The sequence below is a fragment of the Zea mays genome, chromosome 6, assembly GCF_902167145.1.
Source record: "Zea mays cultivar B73 chromosome 6, Zm-B73-REFERENCE-NAM-5.0, whole genome shotgun sequence".
Taxonomy (NCBI): Eukaryota; Viridiplantae; Streptophyta; class Magnoliopsida; order Poales; family Poaceae; genus Zea; species Zea mays.
Genome location: NC_050101.1, coordinates 131,847,651 through 131,872,223, shown reverse-complemented (window position 1 = coordinate 131,872,223; position 24,573 = coordinate 131,847,651). Strand labels below are relative to the sequence as shown.

The following is a 24,573-nucleotide window of genomic DNA, read 5'->3' as shown; positions in this document are numbered from 1 at the left end:
CCGCAGCGCGTTGCAGCAGGGTCCAGCGATATCCTGAAACGGCTTGGCGTGCGTTCCGCCGTTCCCACGCCGTGCGCTTTTAGCCGGGTCAACAAACGCGTCTTTGTCGTGCTGTATACCGTGCCGCCGACGCAACGCAAGCCGGCGGACGCGGGGCGAAACCGAGAGAAACCCACGTCCGCGACCGCCGAACCCACCTTCACGGCTGACTGACCGCTGACGACGGAAATGGGGTGGGCCTACCTCCAATCCTCCATTTTGCCGCGTGCGACGGCCTATAAAAGCCTCGTCCCAGCAAACCTCCCTTCCCATCCCTAATCCCAGCGCAGCACAAACAAACACCGCGCCGCCGCCACAGCTTTGCCCTACAGAATCCTTTTACTCCGAAGATTCTCAAGACGCCCCTGATGGCTCCCCGCGTCGCCTCCGCTCTGCTCTTCGTCGTGGCCGTCCTCGTGGCCTCCGCGGCGGCGCAGGAGTCCATGGCGCCCGCGTCTGCTCCGGCGCCGGGACCGGTCGCTGGCGCGGCCTCCGCTCCGGCCTCCGCTGTGGCCGTGGTGTCGTCCGCACTGCTGTCCCTCCTTATGACGGCCCTGATGCAGTAGAAGTATCATACTAGATTTGAGCGGGAATTTGGTTCAGTGTTGCTATTCCTCATTCTTTTTGTATCATATATGTCTGCGACATTTATATATATGAATAAAGTTGGATGATCTGCTGCATACCTTTTTTTATCGATTTCATTTTCTAAGGTTGTTACGATTCAGAAATTTTTACTCTCCTCCCCTTCAACAGCCACCACAAAGTTAACCACAACATATGGCCACGTTTGTTTAACTAATTTCACCTTCTGTCCATGCCGACTTTCACTTTTCAGTCAGTTTTTTTATAAAATAACTGATGAAATATATCCAAAATCAATATGAATATAAAATCGATCGAGTTATTGTGGTAGTAGAAATCTATTACTTTGTAGATACTGAACCCTATAAATCTCTTAATCTTTCTCTTTATGATACTTATATTCTCTGTATATCCAGATTAATAGACCCATCAGAAAATAAACTGAAACAAACAGACCCGCTAGTCAGAAAAAAGAAAAAAAACTGAAACAAACTGACTCTATATGTTGGATGAAAATCTAGCCATTAAATAGCAGGTTGGACACTTACAATCATAATTAAGTTCGATTCTCTTAGGTATGCGAGATGCTTTGATATCAGATTGGTGGTTAACAATGAACTAACTTTCAAAAGTGTGATTACTAGATACTGTGATTATATTGACATATTGTGGACATGTGAAATGGTATTTCCTATATTACAAAGCCGGATGGAAACGGCCTCTGTCCTGGTATCCACGTCGGCACATTTTTTTACGACCCCACGATCAATATCCGATGGCGCACGACCATCCCTTCTCCCTTCGCCTCCCCGTCCATGCATCGGACCATCTGGAAGGTTCGTGGCTCCTCCCGCTCTCGCATCTGCAGATCTACGTGTCCGCCCCGTTCGCTCCCGCTGGCAGCGCCAAAACCCATGGCCTCTCGCGCGACCACCCCACCTGCTCCTGCCCACCTCCGCCTCCATGCCACGTCCCTCTTCGCAGCTCCTCCCACTCCCTCACGCGCGTGCCCCGCGATGCTGTGGTCAACTCACAGGCCGTAGACCTGTCTGCTCCCGCGAACGATGAAGTCGCGAGGCGTGACCGCACAGGCCTGATGCCTCCACCACCCGAGTCCTCCACCCATCCACCGACGGTGGAATAGGGTTTTCCACCGACCGACGAATCCTGGCGATGATGCGCTCGCCGACAGTGTCTTCGTGTATCTCTCATATCCCGTCGCTTCCCCCATTCTTCTGGAATACATTCATCCACATCGTCGTCACCTGCCTCGCGTTGTTGTACTTCACGCAGATGAGCCATTGGGATGTGTGAATAGGTGCATGGGGGACTTCAACTGACGCGTATGGGAAGCAAGGTATCGTGCTTGCAGGTTGTTTGATCAAATGTCCCAATAGTTTTTTTTACCTACCACCGTTACTACTTAACTTGCTTGTTGTATACGCCTATTGTGGATCGTGCGCGCAGACTGTTTGAACAAATGCCCCAGCAGTTTTTAATGCCACCTCCATTACATAGCTTGCTTGCTGCAGACATTACTGAAATACAGTTATACTATATCTTTTATTGTTTGGGTGTCACACCATTACATTGCGTTTTTTTTCTTCAACTCAGCCCAAATCTCTGTAGTGCTATTTTTTCCATGCACTTTTTCCTCTTTCTTCTAGACGTTCACATTTTGCTGCATCCATTGCTTTACCATTTCTTTTTCCCCATGATCTATTGGTGTCCCATTTGCCGGAGAGATCCCGCCACGCATGCATCCATGTTCTGCACTCCTTTTATTCCTTCGGCCTCACCACATATCCTAAGTAGAACACAACAACTTTACACATCTGATTTAGTGGGTTTGTGTTCTATTCGATTTTTTCCTCTTTTCCCCTGCAGGTCATGAGATCAGATCAACTGTTGCAGACAGAGTACGTCAAAGGCAACGTGGAAGCAACCTATTGATGTACACAAAGGTAAGCTTTCTCATAGCCTCCGCTTCAACTTACTTTGGGAGTCTAATTAATTATTATATTATTAATCTGTTCTTCATACACGTAAGACACCATTAGTCTGCTGCATGATTTGCGATGACTAATATTTTAATTTATCCCACTGTGTTTATGTGTCACATGTGCTTTATATTATGTTTATTTCTATATAAGTAGCACTTATTTTGCTTACATGTTAATAGAACACTTTATAAGTAGCACTTTGCACTTGCATTAACATGTTTTCCTTCCATGTAAGGCATCATTTATTTGTCGCATGATATGTGACAAAATTTAGCTTCTTGAACTATTTAACCCCATGGTGTTTGTGTTTCATGTGCTTTATGATTTGTGTAATTAGCTATGTGTATATACCGAGAGATCACTACATAACTGAACTAGGTAAACATATCTATACACATATACATATAAAAACATGCATATATACATGTGGCATCATTCCTTGCCCCTTCCATGCAGATCGGCGTCATTGGTCAAGTCTCGTCTAAGGTTATCAAAGAAGTGTGGTACCATGTACCATGTTGCTATGATTAGCTTCATAACTTAACTCATGTGCTTGAAAATGATGTTTAACCTGTGTGGCATTTCACTCTTGCAATTGTGAATGCTTTCCCTTTTCAATATTTTTATATTTGTAATAAGATCAGTATATTTTTACTAACAATTGTTTCCCTCTTTCGTTTCTGTTTACAGCACAGTGGTGGCTTTTAGCTGTTCTAATACTGACGGCTTCACCCTTGTCTAGATCCTTGGTTATGGAGCTTTAGCGAGGTTAGTGAAGACGGGTTATTCCATATCTAGAGATGAAGCTGCAAAAGCATTGTATGCTATATCATCTTTGATCAGAAATAATGTAAATGGTCAAGAGGCATTCAATTCAGAAAATGGGAGTGCAATGTTGCAGGTAATGACAATTTTTAGCTTCAAAATTATGGGCACAGGAATGGTTGACATGTGACAACTTCCCCTATTTTACTGAACATGTTGGTCAACAACATATTGATGTTAGGCTATATAAGAAGGCAGTGTTTTTTAGTAACACATTTGGCATACTTTCAGCTAAATTTTAGAATCGCTCAACTTCCTTTGTTTAGTGATGGCCTTTTTCTGAAGTCAATAGTTGATATGTTATCAAGGTTTGACCTAGACCTTCAGAATAAGGTAAGATTGGAGTTGCTACCAGTTCCTATTATTCTGAATATGCTTGTTACCATTATTTAGCTGCACAGTCACATTTTTAATGACAATTAATACTTTTGCATAATAATATTGGTAATACATGCTTAAATAAGCATTTTTGGTGATACAACAAAATTGTTATGCCATTGGTTGGTTGTCATTGAAGTCTTGAAGATATGCATTAGTTTTCGAATTGTTGTCATAGAAGCTTATTTCTCTTATATGAAAGCCGGTTCAGAACGGCGTTACTGACGCTATCCATGTCGGTAGAAATTCTCCTAGCTACTCGATTGTAAATCAATGGCTCACCTTCGCCTCTCGAGACTTTAGTACTGACTCTCCTCACTCCCTCGTTACCTTCGCCTCTCAAGACTTCTGGACGCTTTGACTGCGACCGCCTCTCCTCACTCTTGCCATCTCGTCCCTCCTCCTCCTCGCTCCCTCCGCATCTTCCATCTTCAAGTTGCTTCGTCTTCCATCGTTTCGTCCTTACGACATCATCCGCTTTGAGAAATTCGTCGCTTTCTTCATCGGCTCCGCTTCTTCCTCGAGTTGTCAAATTAGAAAAAGGTTCGCTTTCCTTTTTCCCCAAGTTGTGTGCTTGCGGCGGATCTGCCTTCTTCCGCTTCGGCTGTCTCCCCAATTTCCCATCTTATTATTCCCTTGGCACCCCCACGGCCCCACATTCCCTTTGGGCAGCACACCAGCTCCACACATCTGACCTGTTGGGTTTGTGTTCTATTCGGTGTTTGCCAAGTCCCATTACCCATTTTCACTTATCCCAAATCGGCCAGAGGATAGGTTCTGTGCTTTCCTTTTATTTTCCCCAATTTCTCCATTCCCCCCCTTCTATAGTCTCCTTAGATCAGGTTCTGCAGATAAAAGCACCAGAAAATGAACATCCAAGCAACTCATTGACAAACGAAACTGAACTTTGTAAGAATCAATTTATACACTTTCTCAGATCCTTAGCTCAAGCACGCCTTGCGAATTTATTTTATTAACGATACATAAAGGATTGAATTTGTATTTTAAAATCTTCATGACAGCTTCGTTTTTAACCATGTTGAGAAGTACCCTTGCTCCTTAAGGACTACACCAGCGAGGTAATTATGTCTAAAATTATCCTGTTTTCCACACGAGTAAGACGCCATTCGTCGACTGCGTGTTATGTTTTTATTATTTTTTATTTCCTCCACGGAACTTCCTTTTTCCGATAAATCTTAATAGCATATTATTCTCGTGTATAATAATTTTTATCCCTAAGCATATGACCCTGATGTGCCAACATGGTACACTTATCCATGTTGATGTTCCATAAGCCTTAGTGGTTTTTCATCACTAAATTTATTTATTTACGAAGTGTAGTCATGCAACAAATCTTGCCAATGAATCTGAATATCATATCATTTTCGTACAGTCTTAATATCTATCGTATGTCGTCGTCTCTCCAATTATTCTTCAAAATACATCCCTATGTATTGCCATGTACGTAAATGGAAAGCAAGGTAGAGTTGTTCTCAGCCGTGCGCGGAGGGTGTTCGATGAAATGTCCTAACAAAAGTTTTTCTCATCTATTACCATTACATGGCGTGCTTAACACATATTCACAGAATCACGGTTGCAAGACATTTGTATTGTTGTTAAGCACCTTGTATATTTTATACATTAACTGTTGTGCATATCTAACAAGACGTACTAATTGTGCTTTTGCAGGTCCCTCATCCACTTGAAGGACGTCGTCATTGGTTCACTAATGAAAACATTGTGTATGGTGAGCTGCTATCCACAGTACGAGCTTCATCATTACAATTTCATATAATTATAGATCAAACTACATGGTGGACTATGTATTTTCATATTCATTTTGAAATCAGCTCAACTAATTATATGGACACTCACATTTTTCATTTGGTTTTTGAATATTATATCAACAACTATTATTAACATGGGCACCTGCGGCTACAAATAACTGTATAGTTCTTTTCCACCACGCTATTCATGTTTCTTGCTATTAAGTGCTTACAGAAAATACTGTGGTTTTCTCACCTCTATACATGGTAAGGCCATGTTAACTCTGAATACTTAAATATGTCTTAATTTATACATTTCAAATTACTCTTTACTATTATTTATAATATGTAATTTAGTTAGAATAGAAATTTCTTATGGAAGTACATCTAACACCAATTTGTTCAAACATTTCTACTAAAGCAGAAAATAACGACTACTCTACTCCGCAGCCTAAAACCTCAAGATATGTTGGCAACCATCGGAGTACAGGTTTCAAGAAAATGTGAATTCCATGAAAATACAGACACCGGGCCCATATTACACAATGACATGGTTTAAGCTGACAAAGAGGCAAGGACTAATTATCCTTTTTCCTAATAACGTGACTCCTGCTTAGCCAGTTACAATTTCAAGTATGCTTAGCCAGTTACCATCACACACCAAACATTTATCTTAAACATCTCTACTATCACTTTGTGCCAATACTATTTTACCTTCAATTGCACTATTCTTTCCATTTGTTTCTTAAAGAACGTACGCTCCACACGCTGCCAACAAATACTCAAAAAATGAATATCAATTAATAAATTACCATAATTTTATGAAACTCTTCGTTTTTTTGCTTTTGTTTGTTACGTATGTTTGCAAACCTGCTTCTCTGTCTATTTTTCTTGAAAAATGATTTGATTACAAAAAACAATCCCTTGCCGCTATTCTATAATGTCAAAGAAAAACGAATAATCCGTCACAAAAAGTCACGGACTTTGACGTTCCCATGTAAGTTTTATTTTCTCCTGACAAAAAACACTTAAAATTCCTTTACTATGTAACTCTCTATTGGACAATGATGTAGGTTGTTAAGTCTGTTACGTTCTCAGATGTAGACAACACTATGTAAGTATATTTACATTACCATTCCATTGGTCTCACTATTATGTGCTGGCACTAAACACTCCTATTTAATATCATTCATTTACATGTTTCAAACCCATAAACCAATAGGAGAAAGAACTGAAAACAGACGTTGAATCTGGCTCTTCACCAGCTTAATGCAATATATTTACATTCCACCATACTTAACTGTTCAATCAAACTTCATTGTAGGGCAAAGACTTTTTTACCATCCAATACTCCTGAAAGTTCCGCCAACACATTAGAAAGCCCTGCAAAAAAGGTTCTTACAGCACTTTTTTAATTTTGAACTGAAAGCATTTTCTTTACAATGCCAAATATTTCCACTTAACACATTCCTCATAAAAAACATCACCATAGGCTCAAACAGACCTCCCCCAAAATGTTTTAGGGAAACAAAGAACCATGTATCATATGAAATTACTCTCCACCTTAAATATAACGACTACAGTTTTTTTTAGAAATGGTAATTTCATTAACATATGTTATTAGTGGGTACTTCCAATACATGTCCTTTAATTATGGATGGTTGACAGTCTCGAAGACGTTTTTAGATCAGCGTGGACTGGCCTTGATATGTAAAAAAGAAGTATTACACATATAACATAGCCGTTTTTATTCCCTCTACTGTGTAACTCTCTAACTCTCTATTGAATTATGTTGCAGGTTGCTAAATCTATTGCATTTTTAGATGATGTCAATACCATGTAAGTGTATTTACATTACATTTTTTTCATCTCACTATTACGTGCTTCTAGATACTCTTATTTAGTAGCATTCACTTTTGTGTTACAAAAGCATAAATCAATAAAAAAACTCAAACAAATGCTAAATCTTCACATTAGGTATGCTTTATGAACTTAATACAACAAGTTCATATTCCACCATACTTAATTGTTCAATCAAGCCTCATCATAGGCCACAGGTATTTTACCATCTAATATTCCTAAAAGTTCCTCCAACACATTAGAAACACCAGCAAAAGTTTCTTACAATTCATTTTTTTTGTCTTTTTAACTTTGAACATTTTTTACCATGACAAATAGGCATATAGTTGTTCAGATTTTGTTCATCAAGCTGTTCCAGTGCTCTTGCGTTTTAATACCTCCAAACATGATTTTCTAATAGTTGATTCTTATGTAACTTTGTGCCTCAACGCATGCAAACTGTAATGTCATTGGCAGGAAGTTTACGTAGATATACGAAAGATTAGTTGGTTTCACTTGAGAAATGAATTTATCAGCAAATCAACAACGACATACGAGAACAATATATATATAGGTTGATTAGAAAAAATGTTGAGAAATTATGGTAAACAAAAAAAAGCCAACTTTTGTCTGGAGCATTGGATTGGGGTAACAAAAAAACATTTGTATCACAATCTCCTTGAACACCTCTAAATCTTGTAGATACTTAGATGTCATATATGTCATTCCAATACTTGCAATGAGTGCATGGTTTGTCTTTATATATATATATATATATATATATATATATATATATATATATATATATATATATATATATATATATATATAACTTCAACACTGCATTTTACAACTTCTCTTTGATATTTAAAAGCTCAAAAATGCTTCATTGTATAGGAACAATTTAATTGATGCCCGCACTTGGATATGACATGTGATGATTTTATTGACTGTACGTCAAACTGAAATTGCGAACAACTTATTGTAATACACAACTACTATATTTTGTATGATGTTTACTTTTGTCTTCTGTGCAATGTCTGCTATGCTCTTACAATAACATCAGCCAACCACTTTCTGCATGTATATATATGTCAAAATTTTATGAACATAATCTAGCTAAAAACTTGCTCAACAAATGTCATTTTGCACATATCTTGCAATGATACAATCTACTGTTTTAACTTTGCCTAACCATACAGATTATTGATTGTAAAATGCAATAATTTAAATTTAGATATATCCAAATACTCTAGAATTGAATTTTACAACGCGCGCAGGGCGCGCGCCATCCACTAGTGATCGACTATTCGTGTAAGTTCTTTTGGTGAAACACAATCATGCAGAGGCTCGGTGTTAGACGCTAAAACAGATTCTGAATCATGTGCCTACAAGGGCTAACATGTCTATCACACACAGTAAATAAATCTAATGTCAAGTAGTTAATCTAAAGATCGTTTTTGTCATTAAAGCTCAAAACACCAATCTAAATGATCCATCAGAGAAATATACATCGAAGGTTGTTGTTATAAGATAAACATGGCTACCTAAACATTTGTTGGATCTCAGGGATACAACAAATAGATTAGAAAAAGAGAAATATGTAACGATGGGGTGATTGGGTGTTAGATAACTCAATTAGTATTGATCTACCACTACAGAAAATCAGGTAATTTTCGGTGACCAAAGCCACCCAAAATAAGTGCTTTTCCTTTGAGAATATCTTATTTTCGACGACAATAGTTTATTTTCCACGTTTTTGACGTGACTCTATTTCGTCGTGGATAATTCTTATTTCGACGGCTACCATAAAAATTAGCTATTTTTGGCGGTTGTACCTAGACCAGCGAAAGTTATCCGACGCCGTTTATTTTTGGTGGCTGTCATGATTTTCGACGGCCTCTGGTTTGGTCGCAAAAAATACAGTTGTAATTTTCGATGTTTTTTTGCCAAAAATTTCTCACTTTCAACGACTTTCTATATGCCGTCTAAAATAAACTGGACACCAAAGAATATTCTATGCAGGAAATCAAAATTTGCTCCAATTTTACATTCATTTCACATACAAACAATATATCACATACATATCACCATAACCACATGCATGCAGTTTCATACACACAATATCATATCACATACAACTTCAAGCACATATATCATTCACAACCAACACATAACTTCAACAAGTTCATTCATTCAACAGGTCCATACGTCCATCAACAATCCAATACGATACAAAACAAACTAATATATAGTCTAAAATAGTTGAAACAAACTTCTAAAGCCACTAGGATTATTGGAGTTGTATACTTGTGTCCGCTACCATCAAAAGCGAATATATTGTTGATGAAGTGAGTAGCCTAATCATCCTACAATAAAAGATTATTTATAACATTATACGTAACCAAACAGATATAGTTATTAAAATATAAGAAAAATAATCTCATTTGTAGCTGGTTGTGGCACTGATGGATGGGTATGATATTGATTTGCCATATTAACTTCAGATCCCTAAAATATACTAGTTGAAATAGATTAGATTGGTCCGACTGAGTACATTCAACTACAATTCACATAGTATGGTTTCACTAATTAAATTTGTAAAACTAAAGGTATAATTTACTAAGTTCACTTGGATTTACTAACTATAACTAAAATCTACTAAGTTCACCTAGATTGGCTAAATGTAACTACAATCTACTAAGTTCTCAAAGATTGGCCAACACAACAACAATATGCTAAATTCACCTAATTTGATTAAATCTATCCAGAAATGAATAACTTAAACATAAATTTAGAAAGTACAACGAACATGAGATCCAGATGTTCCCAGAGTATATTACTGAGGAAACATCGTCGGCAGAGGGGGCATTGACGGCGGGAGCAAGGCCTAGCCGCATTATGTTGTAGTTGCTGAAACATTGAGTGCAAATACAAAATGTTAGTCCTGTTAAATACAACAAATGCTAAATATTGTAAAATTAGATTTACTGCAATCCATTGTTGTTGTTGGGTCTGGTACTGTTTTTCTTTAGCAAAGTACTCCTATTACTGCCTCATGAAGTCGTCTGCGCCCTCATTTGGTCTTGTAGGTTTCTAATGATAATATCTTGCTCCGTTCGGCACTGTCTTCTATTAGTGCCACCGGAACTGAGAGGAAGATCCTCTCTATGATTGGACATCACTCGAGTCAATCATCCCAGTAAATATGGAGTAGCTTCAAAATTGAAAACTTATAAATTTTAGTTAAAATACTAACAAAAACTAAGAAATTATCACCTTACTGTTTATGCGCCTTTCCACACCACTTGCATGCACCGTCGATGGATTAGTGGGTCCATGCCTCCAATCGAAGTCATCACCATGGTGTTGAGCCATCTCTTGCCCATATCGCTCCTGCAATTAAGAAAACAAATTTAGAATTAGAATTGAATATTTCAAGTATAATCCTAAATATCAAACACCTAACTAGTTACCCAGTCATGTTCTAGCTGCACAAGACCTCAGGGTGTACCGGGTCCAATCCCCTATTACCCCCGCATGTAAATGTCAATAAGACATGGCTCAACACCAGTTTTAGCTTCATGTGTTTAGCAATTAGTAACAGAAAACATGTTTTCGAAATAGTATTTGGCATCTCTCACCATTGATCAAGTCATACAAATGTTCCCACCACCGTCAAACGTATGCTCCTAACCCTTAATGTGGAGCTCCGTTTCTTCATGGACTTCTCTTGAAATTCTAGAGAAGCCCATAACCGACAAAGGGCACAATAAGCATCCAACGGTCTTCCAACCATGAGAGTTGAGCCTATATATGTTAATGTATCAAAATAATAGTAATACATCAAATTAGTAAACTCATATATTATCTTCCTATAGATACTCCTCCTCAGTCAAGTACGTATCCGAATACTCTCGAAAATTTATGGATCACAAATTATTGACAATCTTCATAAATGCATTCGTAGCCCAAAGCCTGGCATTGGAGAATGCGTCTTTGCAATCCTTCTTCGCACAGACTTCAAGGACACCATTTGCGAGTTCTTGGTCTTCCAGAGCCACACGATAGTGTTTATGCAACAACATTCATAATATTGTTAGTGAAGTATTTATGAATATGGCACAAGAAAGACAACTTTAAACTTACCCAAAAAGTCATCTTTAACTGCTCGCTATGCAGTTCCAAAGTCTGCATCTTAAGCAAGGGGAAGTGCTTCCAAGCGGTACATGCAATTGTCTTCCCAACGAGTTGACGAAAACTCCTAGGTTGTGCAAATGACAAAGGTTACCTAAGACAACGTTAACCTGTCCATGGTGACCCCTCCCGTCAAAACCCATGTCCTGCCATGCCCTGGATGAAAGTTTGCATTTATATAATTAAGTAAAAATCATAGTATCATGTACATATTTAAGAAAAACAAGAAATCACCAAGTGGCACGATATGAACCATGTCATTAGTAATTGCAGGCGCTAAAGGTGGGACAACACTATGGATCTTCCTAATATGCTTCCGCACATATTACGAAGAATGTGTAGAATCACCCCCATCACATCCTCATAGCCTGCCTATGCACCCTCATCTTGATTTTGTTGCTCTTCTCCATCTTCCCCATGTCCCCCACCTCCACCCTAGTACTCTTGCTCTATCCCATCTCCACCACCTCCACCCTTGTACTCCTGCTCTACCTCATTTCTCACATCTTCATCATCTACTTCCCACCTACATCTTAGTAAAGCCTCTCATTGAGTTGTGCTGGTAGAACTGAAAGTTGCCTAGAGGGGTCTGAATACGCGAAACCTAAAATTTATCACAAATCACAAAAAACTAGAACCCCGGTTAGGCGTTAGAACAAGAATAAGAACGATCAAATCGAGGGAGAGATGTTCTTGCTAGAGTTGCTCAATTGATTGTGGAATTACTTAGAAGCAACTCAAATGATATAGAATCAAGCACAAGAAAGAGAACTAAAGAAAAAGGGGAGGGAGAAAACAAATCACAATTAAGAATCAACACAAAGAACATGGGAAATTTGTTTCCTGAGGTTCAGTTTCGAACAACCTACTCCCCTTGAGGAGTCCACTAAGGTTGGGTTTCTTTCAATCCTTTCCCTCTCTCAATCGGTCAATTAGACCGATTGAGTGTTTGATTAAGAACACCAAGTCCCCGTAAGATCACCACACAATTTGGCGTCTCTTGATAGGTTTACAAAGTAAGAGATTAAGGTTAGGAATAAGAATGAGCATGATTAAGAACACCAAGCAAAAGAGCAACAACAAATCTCAAGATCACACTACTCAAATATCTCTCTCAAGGCACTAATCTCTAATTGATCAATTTCTCAATTATGAGACTTGGAGAGTTTCTATGGCTTTGAGTGTGACATAGAGTGGAGTGCTAGCTCTTGCAATGAATGTGAGTGATTGAGTTGCTTGGGAAGCTTGGATACCTTGAAGGGGGTGGTTGGGGTAGTATTTATAGCCACCAACGACCTCCTAGTCATTGATGCTTTTCTACCACGCGCGGACGGTCCATGCCTCTGATCTAGATGGTCTGCCCCTCTAAGATCAATAGTTGGCACCATTGGGTTGATCTGATTTTGAACAAGCGGACATTATGCGCATGTAGTCGGACAGTCCACGCTGTGCTAGACTGTATTCCCTTTTTCTTCGAATGGACTGTAGTTCATTTCATTAGTTTGACACAGTTTCTGCCTATAATGGTTTTTTGGCACCTCATACGGTCCACAACAGGGGTCTGGACGGTCTGCGATATGCTAAGTTGAGAATTTGATCCTCTTGAATTATTTCATGATGTACATTGTTGGGGACTTGTTCTCAAATGCTATGAATTAAGAACAAGGCAACACAGAAAGATGTTAATGGTTAATGCCCTTCGTCCTTCGAAGCATTATTTCCCTTAGGATATAACGATCTTCGGACGAAGGTAATGAAGGACGTACATTCATCATCATAATATATGCTAATGAAAGAAGAAGCATATGCAACATGAGAAATAACACGAATAATCATATGACATCAGTATTGTCGGGGACCATAATTAGGGGTACCCTCAAGACTCCTAATTCTCAGCTAGTAACCCCCATCAGCATAAAGCTGCAAAGGCGTGATGGGTGCGATTAAGTCAGGGATCAGTCCATTCGAGCGACTCGATCATGCCTCGCCCGAGCCTAGCCTCGAACAAGGGCAGCCGACCCCAGGGGGATTTCCGTCTCGCCCGAGGCCCCCCTCCAACGGCGGACACATCTCCGGCTCGCCCGAGGCCCTGCCTTCGCTAAGAAGCAACCCTGACTAAATCGCCGCACCGACCGACCGAATCGTAGGAGCATTTAACGCAAAGGTGGCCTGACACCTTTATCCTGACGCACGCCCCCCGGCAGAGCCGAAGTGACCGCCGTCACTTCGCCGCTCCACTGACCGGCCTGACAAAAGGACAGCGCCGCCTGCGCCACTCCGACTGCAGTACCACTCGACAGAGTGAGACTGACAGACAGTCAGGCCCTGCCAAAGGCACCATAGGAAGCTCCGCTCCGCCCGACCCAGGGCTCGGACTCGGGCTAGGTCTCGGAAGATGGCGAACTCCGCTCCGCCCGACCCAGGGCTCGGACTCGGGCTAGGTCTCGGAAGATGGCGAACTCCGCTCCGCCCGACCCAGGGCTCGGACTCGGGCTAAGTCCCGGAAGACGACGAACTCCGCTCCGCCCGACCCAGGGCTCGGACTCGGGCTAAGTCCCGGAAGACGGCGAACTCCGCTCCGCCCGACCCAGGGCTCGGACTCGGGCTAAGTCCCGGAAGACGGCGAACTCCGCTCCGCCCGACCCAGGGCTCGGACTCGGGCTGAGTCCCAGAAGACGACGAACTCCGCTCCGCCCGACCCAGGGCTCGGGCTCGGGCTAAGTCCCAGAAGACGACGAACTCCGCTCCGCCCGACCCAGGGCTCGGACTCGGGCTCAGCCCCGGAAGACGACGAACTTCGCTTCGCCCGACCCCAGGGCTCGGACTCCGCCCTGGCCTCTGCCGAACGACCTCCGCCTCGCCCGACCCAGGGGCTCGGCCTCGGCCTCGGCCATGGAAGACAGACTCGACCTCGGCTTCGGAGGAGCCTCCACGTCGCCCAACCTAGGGCGCAGGCCAGCCACGTCAACAGGAAGCGCCATCATCACCCTACCCCGAGCTGACTCGGGCCGCAGAGAACAAGACTGGTGTCCCATCTGGCTAGCTCCGCCAGATAGGCAATGATGGCGCCCTGCATGCTCCGTGACGACGGCGGCTCTCAGCTCTCTTACGGAAACAGGAGGACGTCAGCAAGGACTCAACCGCTCCGACAGCTGTCCCTCCGCCAGGCTCCGTCGCTCCTCCGACGGCCACAACATCACACCAGCTGGGTGCCAAAATCTCTCCGGCTGCCACATCGGCATGTACTTAGGGCGCTAGCTCTCCCCCGCTAGACACGTAGCACTCTGCTACACCCCCATTGTACACCTGGATCCTCTCCTTACGCCTATAAAAGGAAGGACCAGGGCCCTCTTAGAGAGGGTTGGCCGCGCGGGGACGAGGACGGGACAGGCGCTCTCTTGGGGCCGCTCTCTTCCCTCTCCCGCGTGGACGCTTGTAACCCCCTACTGCAAGCGCACCCGACCTGGGCGCGGGACGAACACGAAGGCCGCGAGATTTCCACCTCTCTCACGCCCATCTCCGGCCACCTCACATCCCCCCTTCGCGCTCGGCCTCGCGTCGACCCATCTGGGCTGGGGCACGCGGTGACATTCACTCGTCGGCTTAGGGACCCCCCGGTCTCGAAACGCCGACAGTTGACGCGCCAGGTAGGGGCCTGCTGCGTGTTGACGAACAGCTTCCCGTCAAGCTCCAGATGGGCAGTCTCCAGCAACCTCTCCGACCCGGGACGGTGCTCCGTTTCGGGAGTCTTGAGTTCATGTCCTTCGACGGCAGCTACGACATGATACTCCTTCCACCGCCGCGCGACAACGACAATGGCGGCCGACAGCCCGCCCGCCGGCGGCGGAATCGACGACGTCTTCCCCGCGTGGTGGAAGAACAACGTTCGAGCTCGCCCCGTCCTCTCCCCCGACAACGGAGGAGGAGGCGGGGCAACCAAGGCCAAGCGGGAGGCCGCACCTCGTCGGCTGTCGAGCGAGTCGACGTCCCCAGCGCTCCAACGGGGGGCGCGTCGGGCGTCGACCTCGCGTTTGAGACGAAGGCGAGCGCCGTCTCCCCGCGACACGCCAATCCCAAGCAAGTGGACGACGCCAGTGCGCTCGCGGAGAGCTTGTAGGACGTCGCCCTCGTACCTGAGACGGCGGTGCAATCAGTCCCCGACGTGACTATGTCGCTGCTCGTCGACCGAAAGGTACCGACCGATTCCCATCCTACGTCATTTGGACTCAGCCTCAACCCACCTAGCGACCTTGCTTTGGCAGGCGCTCTCGTAGAGGCGAGGTCAAACCCTCTGGGGTTTCGCATGCGGTCGCCTTGGGACCGGCTGACGGACGTCTCGACCTACGGGCCCTCTGGGTCTGAGGAAGATGACGACCCCAACATCTGTTGGGATTTCTCTGGATTTGGCAACCCCAGTGCCATGCGGGACTTCATGACCGCATGTGACTACTGCCTCTCCGACTGTTCCGATGATAGCCGCAGCCTCGACGACGAGGACTGCGGCCCAAGCCGCGAATGTTTCCACGTCGATCTAGGGGATCCCTCCAAAGGCAATCATCTCGGCATGCCGGAGGACGGTGATCTCCCTAGGCCGGTGCCTCGCGCTGACATCCCACGGGAGCTAGCTGTGGTCCCCGTTCCGGCGGGGGGTCACGACCCACAGCTCGAGCAAGTCCGCGGGGCGCAGGCCAGGCTCAACGAGGGAGCAGGAGCGCTTGAGCCGATCCGCCGGGACGTCGGGCAGGCATGGGCGGGCCAACCCTCGGCCGGAGAAATGCGTCACCTGCCCCAGGGTCTCCAGCACCGCGTCGCCGACGGCGTCAGGGTCAGGCCGCCACCCGCATCCAGTGGGGTCGGTCAGAACCTGGCTGCAGCAGCGATGCTTCTCCGCGCGATGCCGGAGCCATCAACCACCGAGGGTCGGCGAATCCAGGGAGAGCTCAAGAATCTCCTGGAAGGCGCTGTGGTCCGATGGGCCGAGAGCTCTGCCTCCCGAAGGCAGGGATACCCCTCGGAACCTCATGCCGCGACTTCCCGATTCATGTGGGAAGCCTCGGTCTACACCGGGCGCATGCGCAACACCGCGCCTGCGGCCCCGGGCCACCTCGGCAACGAGCACCATCATCGCGACCGTCGGGCCTACCTCGATGAGAGTGTGCGCCGAGGTTACCACCCCAGGCGTGGGGGACGCTACGACAGCAGGGAGGATCGGAGTCCCTCGCCCGAACCACCCGGTCCGCAGGCCTTCAGCCGGGCCATCCGACGGGCACCGTTCCCGACTCGGTTCCGACCCCCGACTACTATCACAAAGTACTCGGGGGAAACGAGACCGGAACTGTGGCTCGCGGACTACCGCCTGGCCTGTCAACTGGGTGGAACGGACGACGACAACCTCATCATCCGCAACCTCCCCCTGTTCCTCTCCGACACCGCTCGCGCCTGGTTGGAGCACCTGCCTCCGAGGCAGATCTCCAACTGGGATGACCTGGTCCAAGCCTTCGCCGGCAATTTCTAGGGCACGTACGTGCGCCCCGGGAATTCCTGAGACCTCTGAAGCTGCCGGCAGCAGCCGGGAGAGTCCCTCCGGGACTACATCCGGCGATTCTCGAAGCAGCGCACCGAGCTGCCCAACATCACCGACTCGGATATCATCGGCGTGTTCCTTGCCGGCACCACCTGCCGCGACCTGGTGAATAAGTTGGGTCGCAAGACCCCCACCGGGGCGAGCGAGCTGATGGACATCGCCACCAAGTTCGCCTCTGGCCAGGAGGCGGTCGAGGCTATCTTCCGAAAGGACAAGCAGCCCCAGGGCCGCCCATCGGAAGATGCTCCCGAGGCGTCTACTCCGCGCGGCGCCAAGAAGAAAGGCAAGGAGAAGTCGCAAGCGAAACGCGACGCCGCCGACGCGGATCTTGTCGCCGCCGGCGAGTACAAGAACCCTCGGAAGCCCCCCGGAGGTGCTAACCTCTTCGACAAGATGCTCAAGGAGCCATGCCCCTATCATCAGGGGCCCGTCAAGCACACCCTTGAGGAGTGCATCATGCTTCGGCGCCACTTCCACAGGGCCGGGCCACCCGCGGAGGGTGGCAGGGCCCGCGACGACGACAAGAAGGAAGATCACCAAGCAGGAGAGTTCCCCGAGGTCCGCGACTGCTTCATGATCTATGGTGGGCATGCGGCGAATGCCTCGGCTCGGCATCGCAAGCAAGAGCGCCGGGAGGTCTGCTCGGTGAAGGTGGCGGCGCCAGTCTACCTAGACTGGTCCGACAAGCCCATCACCTTCGACCAAGCTGACCACCCCGACCATGTGCCGAGCCCGGGGAAATACCCGCTCGTCGTCGACCCCGTCGTCGGCGACGTCAGGCTCACCAAGGTCCTTATGGACGGGGGCAGCTGCCTCAACATCATCTACGCCGAGACCCTCAGGCTCCTGCGCGTCGATCTGTCCTCCGTCCGAGCAGGCGCTGCGCCCTTCCACGGGATCATTCCCGGGAAGCGCGTCCAGCCCCTCGGACGACTCGACCTTCCCGTCTGCTTCGGAACGCCCTCCAACTTCCGAAGGGAGACTCTGACGTTCGAGGTGGTCGGGTTCCGAGGAACCTACCACGCGGTACTGGGGAGGCCATGCTACGCGAAGTTTATGGTCGTCCCCAACTACACCTACCTGAAGCTCAAGATGTCGGGCCCCAACGGGGTCATCACCGTCGGCCCCACGTACAAACACGCGTTCGAATGCGACGTGGAGTGCATGGAGTACGCCGAGGCCCTCGCCGAGTCCGAGGCCCTCATCGCCGACCTGGAAAGCCTCTCCAAAGAGGTGCCAGACGTGAAGCGTCATGCCGGCAACGTCGAGCCAGTGGAGGCGGTCAAGGTTGTCCCTCTCGACCCCAGTGGCGACGCCTCCAAGCAGATCCGGATCGGTTCTGGGCTCGACCCCAAATAGGAAGCAGTGCTCATCGACTTTCTCCGCGCAAACGCCGACGTCTTTGCGTGGAGTCCCTCGGACATGCCCGGCATACCGAGGGATGTCGCCGAGCACTCGCTGGATATTCGGGCCGGAGCCCGACCCGTCAAGCAGCCTCTGCGCCGATTCGACGAGGAGAAGCGCAGAGTGATAGGCGAGGAGATCCACAAGCTAATGGCAGCAGGGTTCATCAAAGAGGTATTCCATCCCGAATGGCTTGCCAACCCTGTGCTTGTGAGAAAGAAAGGGGGAAAATGGCGGATGTGTGTAGACTACACTGGTCTCAACAAAGCATGTCCAAAGGTTCCCTACCCTCTGCCTCGCATCGATCAAATCATGGATTCCACTGCTGGGTGCGAAACCCTGTCTTTCCTCGACGCCTACTCAGGGTATCACCAAATCAGGATGAAAGAGTCCGACCAGCTCGCGGCTTCTTTCATCACGCCCTTCGGCATGTACTGCTATGTCACCATGCCGTTCGGTTTGAGGAATGCGGGCGCGACGTATCAGCGGTGCATGAACCATGTGTTCGGCGAACACATCGGTCGCACGGTCGAGGCCTACGTCGATGACATCGTAGTCAAGACGAGGAAAGCTTCCGACCTCCTCTCCGACCTTGAAGTGACATTCTGATGTCTCAAAGCGAAAGGCGTCAAGCTCAATCCCGAGAAGTGTGTCTTCGGGGTGCCCCGGGGCATGCTCTTGGGGTTCATCGTCTCCGAGCTGGGCATCGAAGCCAACCCGGAGAAGATCGCAGCCATCACCAGCATGGGGCCCATCAAGGACTTAAAAGGCGTACAGAGGGTCATGGGATGTCTCGCGGCCCTGAGTCGCTTCATCTGACGCCTCTGCAAAAGAGGTCTGCCTCTGTACCGCCTCTTAAGGAAGGCCGAGTGTTTCGCTTGGACCCCTGAGGCCGAGGAAGCTCTCGGGAACCTGAAGGCGCTCCTCACAAAGGCGCCTATCTTGGTGCCTCCAACTGATGGAGAAGCCCTCTTGGTCTACGTCGCCGCGACCACTCAGGTGGTTAGCGCCGCGATTGTGGTCGAGAGGCAAGAAGAGGGGCATGCATTGCTCGTTCAGAGGCCGGTTTACTTCGTCAGCGAGGTACTGTCCGAAACCAAGATCCGCTACCCACAAGTTCAGAAGCTGCTGTATGCAGTGATCCTGACGCGGCGGAAGTTGCGACACTACTTCGAGTCTCATCCGGTAACTATGGTGTCATCCTTCCCCCTGGGGGAGATCATCCAGTGCCGAGAGGCCTCGGGCAAGATTGCAAAGTGGGCGGTGGAAATCATGGGCGAGACAATCTCGTTCGCCCCTCGGAAGGCCGTCAAGTCCCAGGTATTGGCGGACTTCGAAGCCGAATGGGTCGACACCCAGCTACCGACGGCTCCGATCCAACCGGAGCTCTGGACCATGTTTTTCGACGGGTCGCTGATGAAGACGGGAGCCGGTGCGGGCCTACTCTTCATCTCGCCCCTCGGGAGACACCTACGCTATGTGCTACGCCTCCATTTCCCGGTGTCCAACAATGTGGCTGAGTACGAGGCTCTGGTCAACGGGTTGCGGATCGCCATCGAGCTAGGGGTCAGGCGCCTCGACGCCCGTGGTGACTCGCAGCTCGTCATCGACCAAGTCATGAAGAACTCCCACTGTCGCGACCCGAAGATGGAGGCCTACTGCGATGAGGTTCGGCGCCTGGAAGACAAGTTCTACGGGCTCGAGCTTAACCACATCGCTCGGCGCTACAACAAGACTGCGGACGAGCTGGCAAAAATAGCCTCGGGGCGAACAACGGTTCCCCCGGACGTCTTCTCCCGGGATCTGCATCAACCCTCCGTCAAGATCGACGACTCGCCCGAGCCTGAGGCGCCCTCGGTCCAGCCCGAGGTACCCTCGGCACAGCCCGAGGCACCCTCAGCTCGGCCCGAGGCGCCCTCGGTTCAGCCCGAGGTACCCTCGGCCTCCGAGGGCGAGGCACTGCGCATCGAGGAGGAGCGGAGCGGGGCCACGCCTGATCGGAATTGGCAGACCCCGTACCTACAATATCTCCGCCAAGGAGAGCTACCCCTCGACCGAGCCGAGGCTCGGCGGGTAGCGCGACGCGCCAAGTCGTTCGTCTTGCTGGGCGATGAGAAGGAGCTCTACCACCGCAGCCCCTTGGGCATCCTCCAGCGATGCATCTCCATTGCCGAAGGTCAGGAACTCCTGCAAGAGATACACTCGGGGGCTTGCGGCCATCACGCAGCGCCTCGAGCCCTTGTCGGGAATGCTTTCCGACAAGGCTTCTACTGGCCAAAGGCGGTGGCTGACGCCACTAGAATTGTCCGCACCTGCGAAGGGTGTCAATTCTATGCGAAGCAGACCCACCTGCCCGCTCAGGCTCTGCAGACGATACCCATCACCTGGCCCTTTGCTGTGTGGGGTCTGGACCTCGTCGGCCCCTTGCAGAAGGCGCCCGGGGGCTACACGCACCTGCTGGTCGCCATCGACAAATTCTCCAAGTGGGTCGAGGTCCGACCTCTGAACAGCATCAGGTCCGAGCAGGCGGTGACGTTCTTCACCAACATCATCCATCGCTTCGGGGTCCCGAACTCCATCATCACCGACAACGGTACCCAGTTCACCGGCAGAAAATTCTTGGACTTCTGCAAGGATCACCACATCCGGGTGGACTGGGCCGCCGTGGCTCATCCCATGTCGAATGGGCAAGTAGAGCGTGCCAACGGCATGATTCTACAAGGGCTCAAGCCTCGGATTTACAACGACCTCAACAAGTTCGGCAAGCGATGGATGAAGGAACTCCCCTCAGTGGTCTGGAGCCTGAGGACAACGCCGAGCCAAGCCACGGGTTTCACGCCGTTCTTCCTGGTCTACGGGGCTGAGGCCGTCTTGCCCACTGACCTGGAATACGGCTCCCCGAGGACGAGGGCCTACAGCGATCAAAGCAACCAAGCTAGCCGAGAAGACTCGCTGGACCAGCTGGAAGAGGCTCGGGACAAGGCCTTACTACACTCGGCGCGGTACCAGCAGTCCCTGCGACGCTACCACGCCCGAGGGGTCCGGCCCCGAGACCTCTAGGTGGGCGACCTGGTGCTTCGGCTGCGGCAAGACGCCCGAGGGAGGCACAAGCTCACGCCCCCCTAGGAGGGGCCATTCGTCATCGCCAAAGTTCTGAAGCCCGGAATGTACAAGCTGGCCAACAGTCAAGGCGAGGTCTACGGCAACGCTTGGAACATCCAACAGCTACGTCGCTTCTACCCTTAAGATGTTTTCAAGTTGTTCATATACCTCGCACCCACGCAAAGTTTAGTCATCAAGGAAGGGTCGGCCTCGCCTCGGCAAAGCCTGACCCTCCCTCGGGGGCTAAAAGGGGGGGAACCCCCTCTGCGTTGAAATTTTCCTCGAAAAAGATCTCTCCTGCCAGAATATCTTTCGTGCTTTCTGACTACTTCAAAAAGTGGATCCTGAAAACGACGGAGTACACGTAAGCAGCAAAGGCTGACCGAGCCGAGGGACTCCTACGCCTCCGGGATACGGATACCTCACTCATCACCTTCTGCGATAAGTAACTCGCGTTCGGATAAAGTGATTCCGCGGACCGAACAAGTCCTCACGTTCGGAAGCTCTTCTGCCGAAGCGATCCTTCGAGCCTTCTCGACTGAGTCGGTGACAGGGCCTCATGGATGGGGGAAAGTGCGCGTAAGCGGCAAGGTCGACCGAGCCGAGGGACTCCCACGCCTCCGGGATACGGATACCTCACTCATCACCTTCTGCGAGAAGCAACTCTCGCTCGCACAAACATCCCTGTTACCGACAAAAAAGTCCAGATACTCGAAACAAGAGGAAAGGAGACGCAGCTTTACAACACAGCGAGGGTGTGTATTCTGGCCTCGGCGGCCGTAGAAGGCACACGCTACAAGACACTCTGATCCTGTAGGCTCGGGTCTTGACGCTGGAAGGGGGCAGTAGCACCCTCGGCATCGGCGACACCTTCAGCGAGGTCCGACCTAGCCTCGGACGGCGACGCGGTCCAGGGATCCCCACTCTGGAGGACGACGTCATCGCCACGTCCGGACAATCGCTGCCAGGGACTTCTCCGGGAATCCGGCCCGAGCAGGCGGCTCGGCCGGTTACCCCTGGGGCCTCGGCCAACCATCTCCCAAGGGCGCCAGCCCGACCCGAGGCCTCGGCTGATCAACTCCGGCGTCGGTCCCGCTAACGGACAACCCGGCTAGGCTCCGGCCAACCAGGTTTCATTTTCGAGCCAACTCCGCCTTTGTTCATGCTGATATCGCTACCCTGGCCTCGGCTCGTCGAAGAGCGGCCAAGGGGTCCCTTTAACTAAGCTAGAGGAGCCTCAGACAACAAGGCCGACCGAGCCGAGGGACTCCTACGCCTCCGGGATACGGATACCTCACTCGTCACCTTGACACAGGGCGACTTATGCTTGGTGAAGCGGTTCAGATAATCGACAGGCGAGTCTTAATGCTCGAAAATGAGGAAAAAACATGGCTCCGTGCCAAAATTACATACATGTTCAGGCCTCGACAGCCACGATGAACAAAAACACTGGCATTCAAAGTGCCATTACAAACGGAACTCCGGTTCCCCCTCCGCAGATACGAACAACCCCACTCCATAGGGGTGGGCCTGTGGAGCAACAGAAGACCGACGAACGGCGCGCCGTCACCCGCTCCAGCAGCGGCGACGACGACGACTTCTGCTCCGGAGGGCCGAACAGCGGCAGCACTGACCTCAGGGCGGATGCTGCTGCCAGGAGGCCCCCGCCCATGCCCAAACTTGTGAGGCAAGGACGGGCAGAAGGCCGTAGAGTTGGAGGTCGGTCCGTGGCCAGCCTTGGCTATCTCGCCGGCGGGAGAACCTCTTCCAGCTGTCGTGGCAGACGCCGGCGCCGCGAGCGGCTCCGAAGCCACTCGCATCCGAGAGCCAGGCACGGTGCAGCTGCCGGCGCCACGGACGACGACCGCCCTTCCCTCCGATCACTGAGTGAAGGAGCGGGCCGCCGCCCACGCAGGGGCCGATCCCAACTCGGCACACTCCCCTCCCCAGCCTTGGTGATGAAAATCCTTGAGGCTGAGGGAGGGGAAGAGGCCGCAGCCCGGCTCGCTTTCCCCCACCATCAAGCTGGAGGTCACCATCTTGGGTGACCGCCGGTGGAGGGGTGCAGCCGGGATGCATGATGAAAATCCTTGAAGCCGAACGATGGCTGAAAGGTACCAACTCCCACGGAGTTGCGTTCCTCCAACGATGAGGTGAAAAGACGGCGGGTATCCCCCATCCGGGGGTTTGGAAGATGGAAAGACGCGATGCGCAAGGGAGCGAGAAGACATGGTCGCCTTCCGAAAGGGGTCGCCCTCCTTTTAAAGGCAACTCTCCCTACTCGTGCCCCAACCGTCACGGGCTGAGTCTTCTCCAACACGCTCCAAGGCCCTCCCCTGCGGCGCGGGGGCTGGGTCCCGCATGTCATGCAAGCCGGCCTAGAGCAGAGGAAGCCAAACCGCCGCTCGTGGCGCACACAACCGCCCCGCGGTTATAAGTGACCCTCCACTTTTGCCCAGACCAACGGGCGAAAGAGGCGGGCAGCCATGCAGGCGGCATGCAACCGCGCCAAGTGGACGCGCTTCTCCGACTCCCGACACGCTAGCATGGAGGCCCAGGCCCACGCGTCACGCAACCGGCGCGCCGGATGCTGCATGCAAGCAACTGCACCGCCACTTGCGCCACCACCGCGCCTCCTCGATTGCGGAACCAATACCGCGATTCGAGGCGACCCAGCGCACGACCCAGCAGCGCCAGCCTGACGCGGCGGTCAATGCGGCCAAAAGTGGGCCGGCAGTAATGACGGTGGCAGGCGGGCGGGAGTAGCGGTCACATCGTCAGCCAAGCTCACGTCCCATCCGGGGGCAGCAAGAGAACCCCCTCTCACGGCTTGAAGACAACGCGCTCGTGA

General features: G+C 49.6%; 1 protein-coding gene and 1 long non-coding RNA gene across 2 annotated transcripts; both read left to right on the top strand.

Moving 5' to 3' along the window:
• The first annotated feature begins 310 nt into the window (after window positions 1-310).
• LOC100274794 (uncharacterized) lies at window positions 311-724 on the top strand. The gene has a single exon (NM_001363530.1). The coding sequence runs from the start codon at window positions 408-410 to the stop codon at window positions 603-605; it is 198 nt and encodes a 65-aa protein (NP_001350459.1). The 5' UTR covers window positions 311-407; the 3' UTR covers window positions 606-724.
• A 682-nt stretch (window positions 725-1,406) lies between these two features.
• LOC103630008 (uncharacterized) lies at window positions 1,407-8,500 on the top strand. The gene is made up of 7 exons (XR_002262824.2): window positions 1,407-1,825; window positions 1,918-2,588; window positions 3,318-4,739; window positions 4,853-4,909; window positions 5,520-5,577; window positions 6,047-7,435; window positions 8,333-8,500. It is a non-coding gene; the product is annotated as an uncharacterized lncRNA (long non-coding RNA).
• Window positions 8,501-24,573: the final 16,073 nt, after the last annotated feature.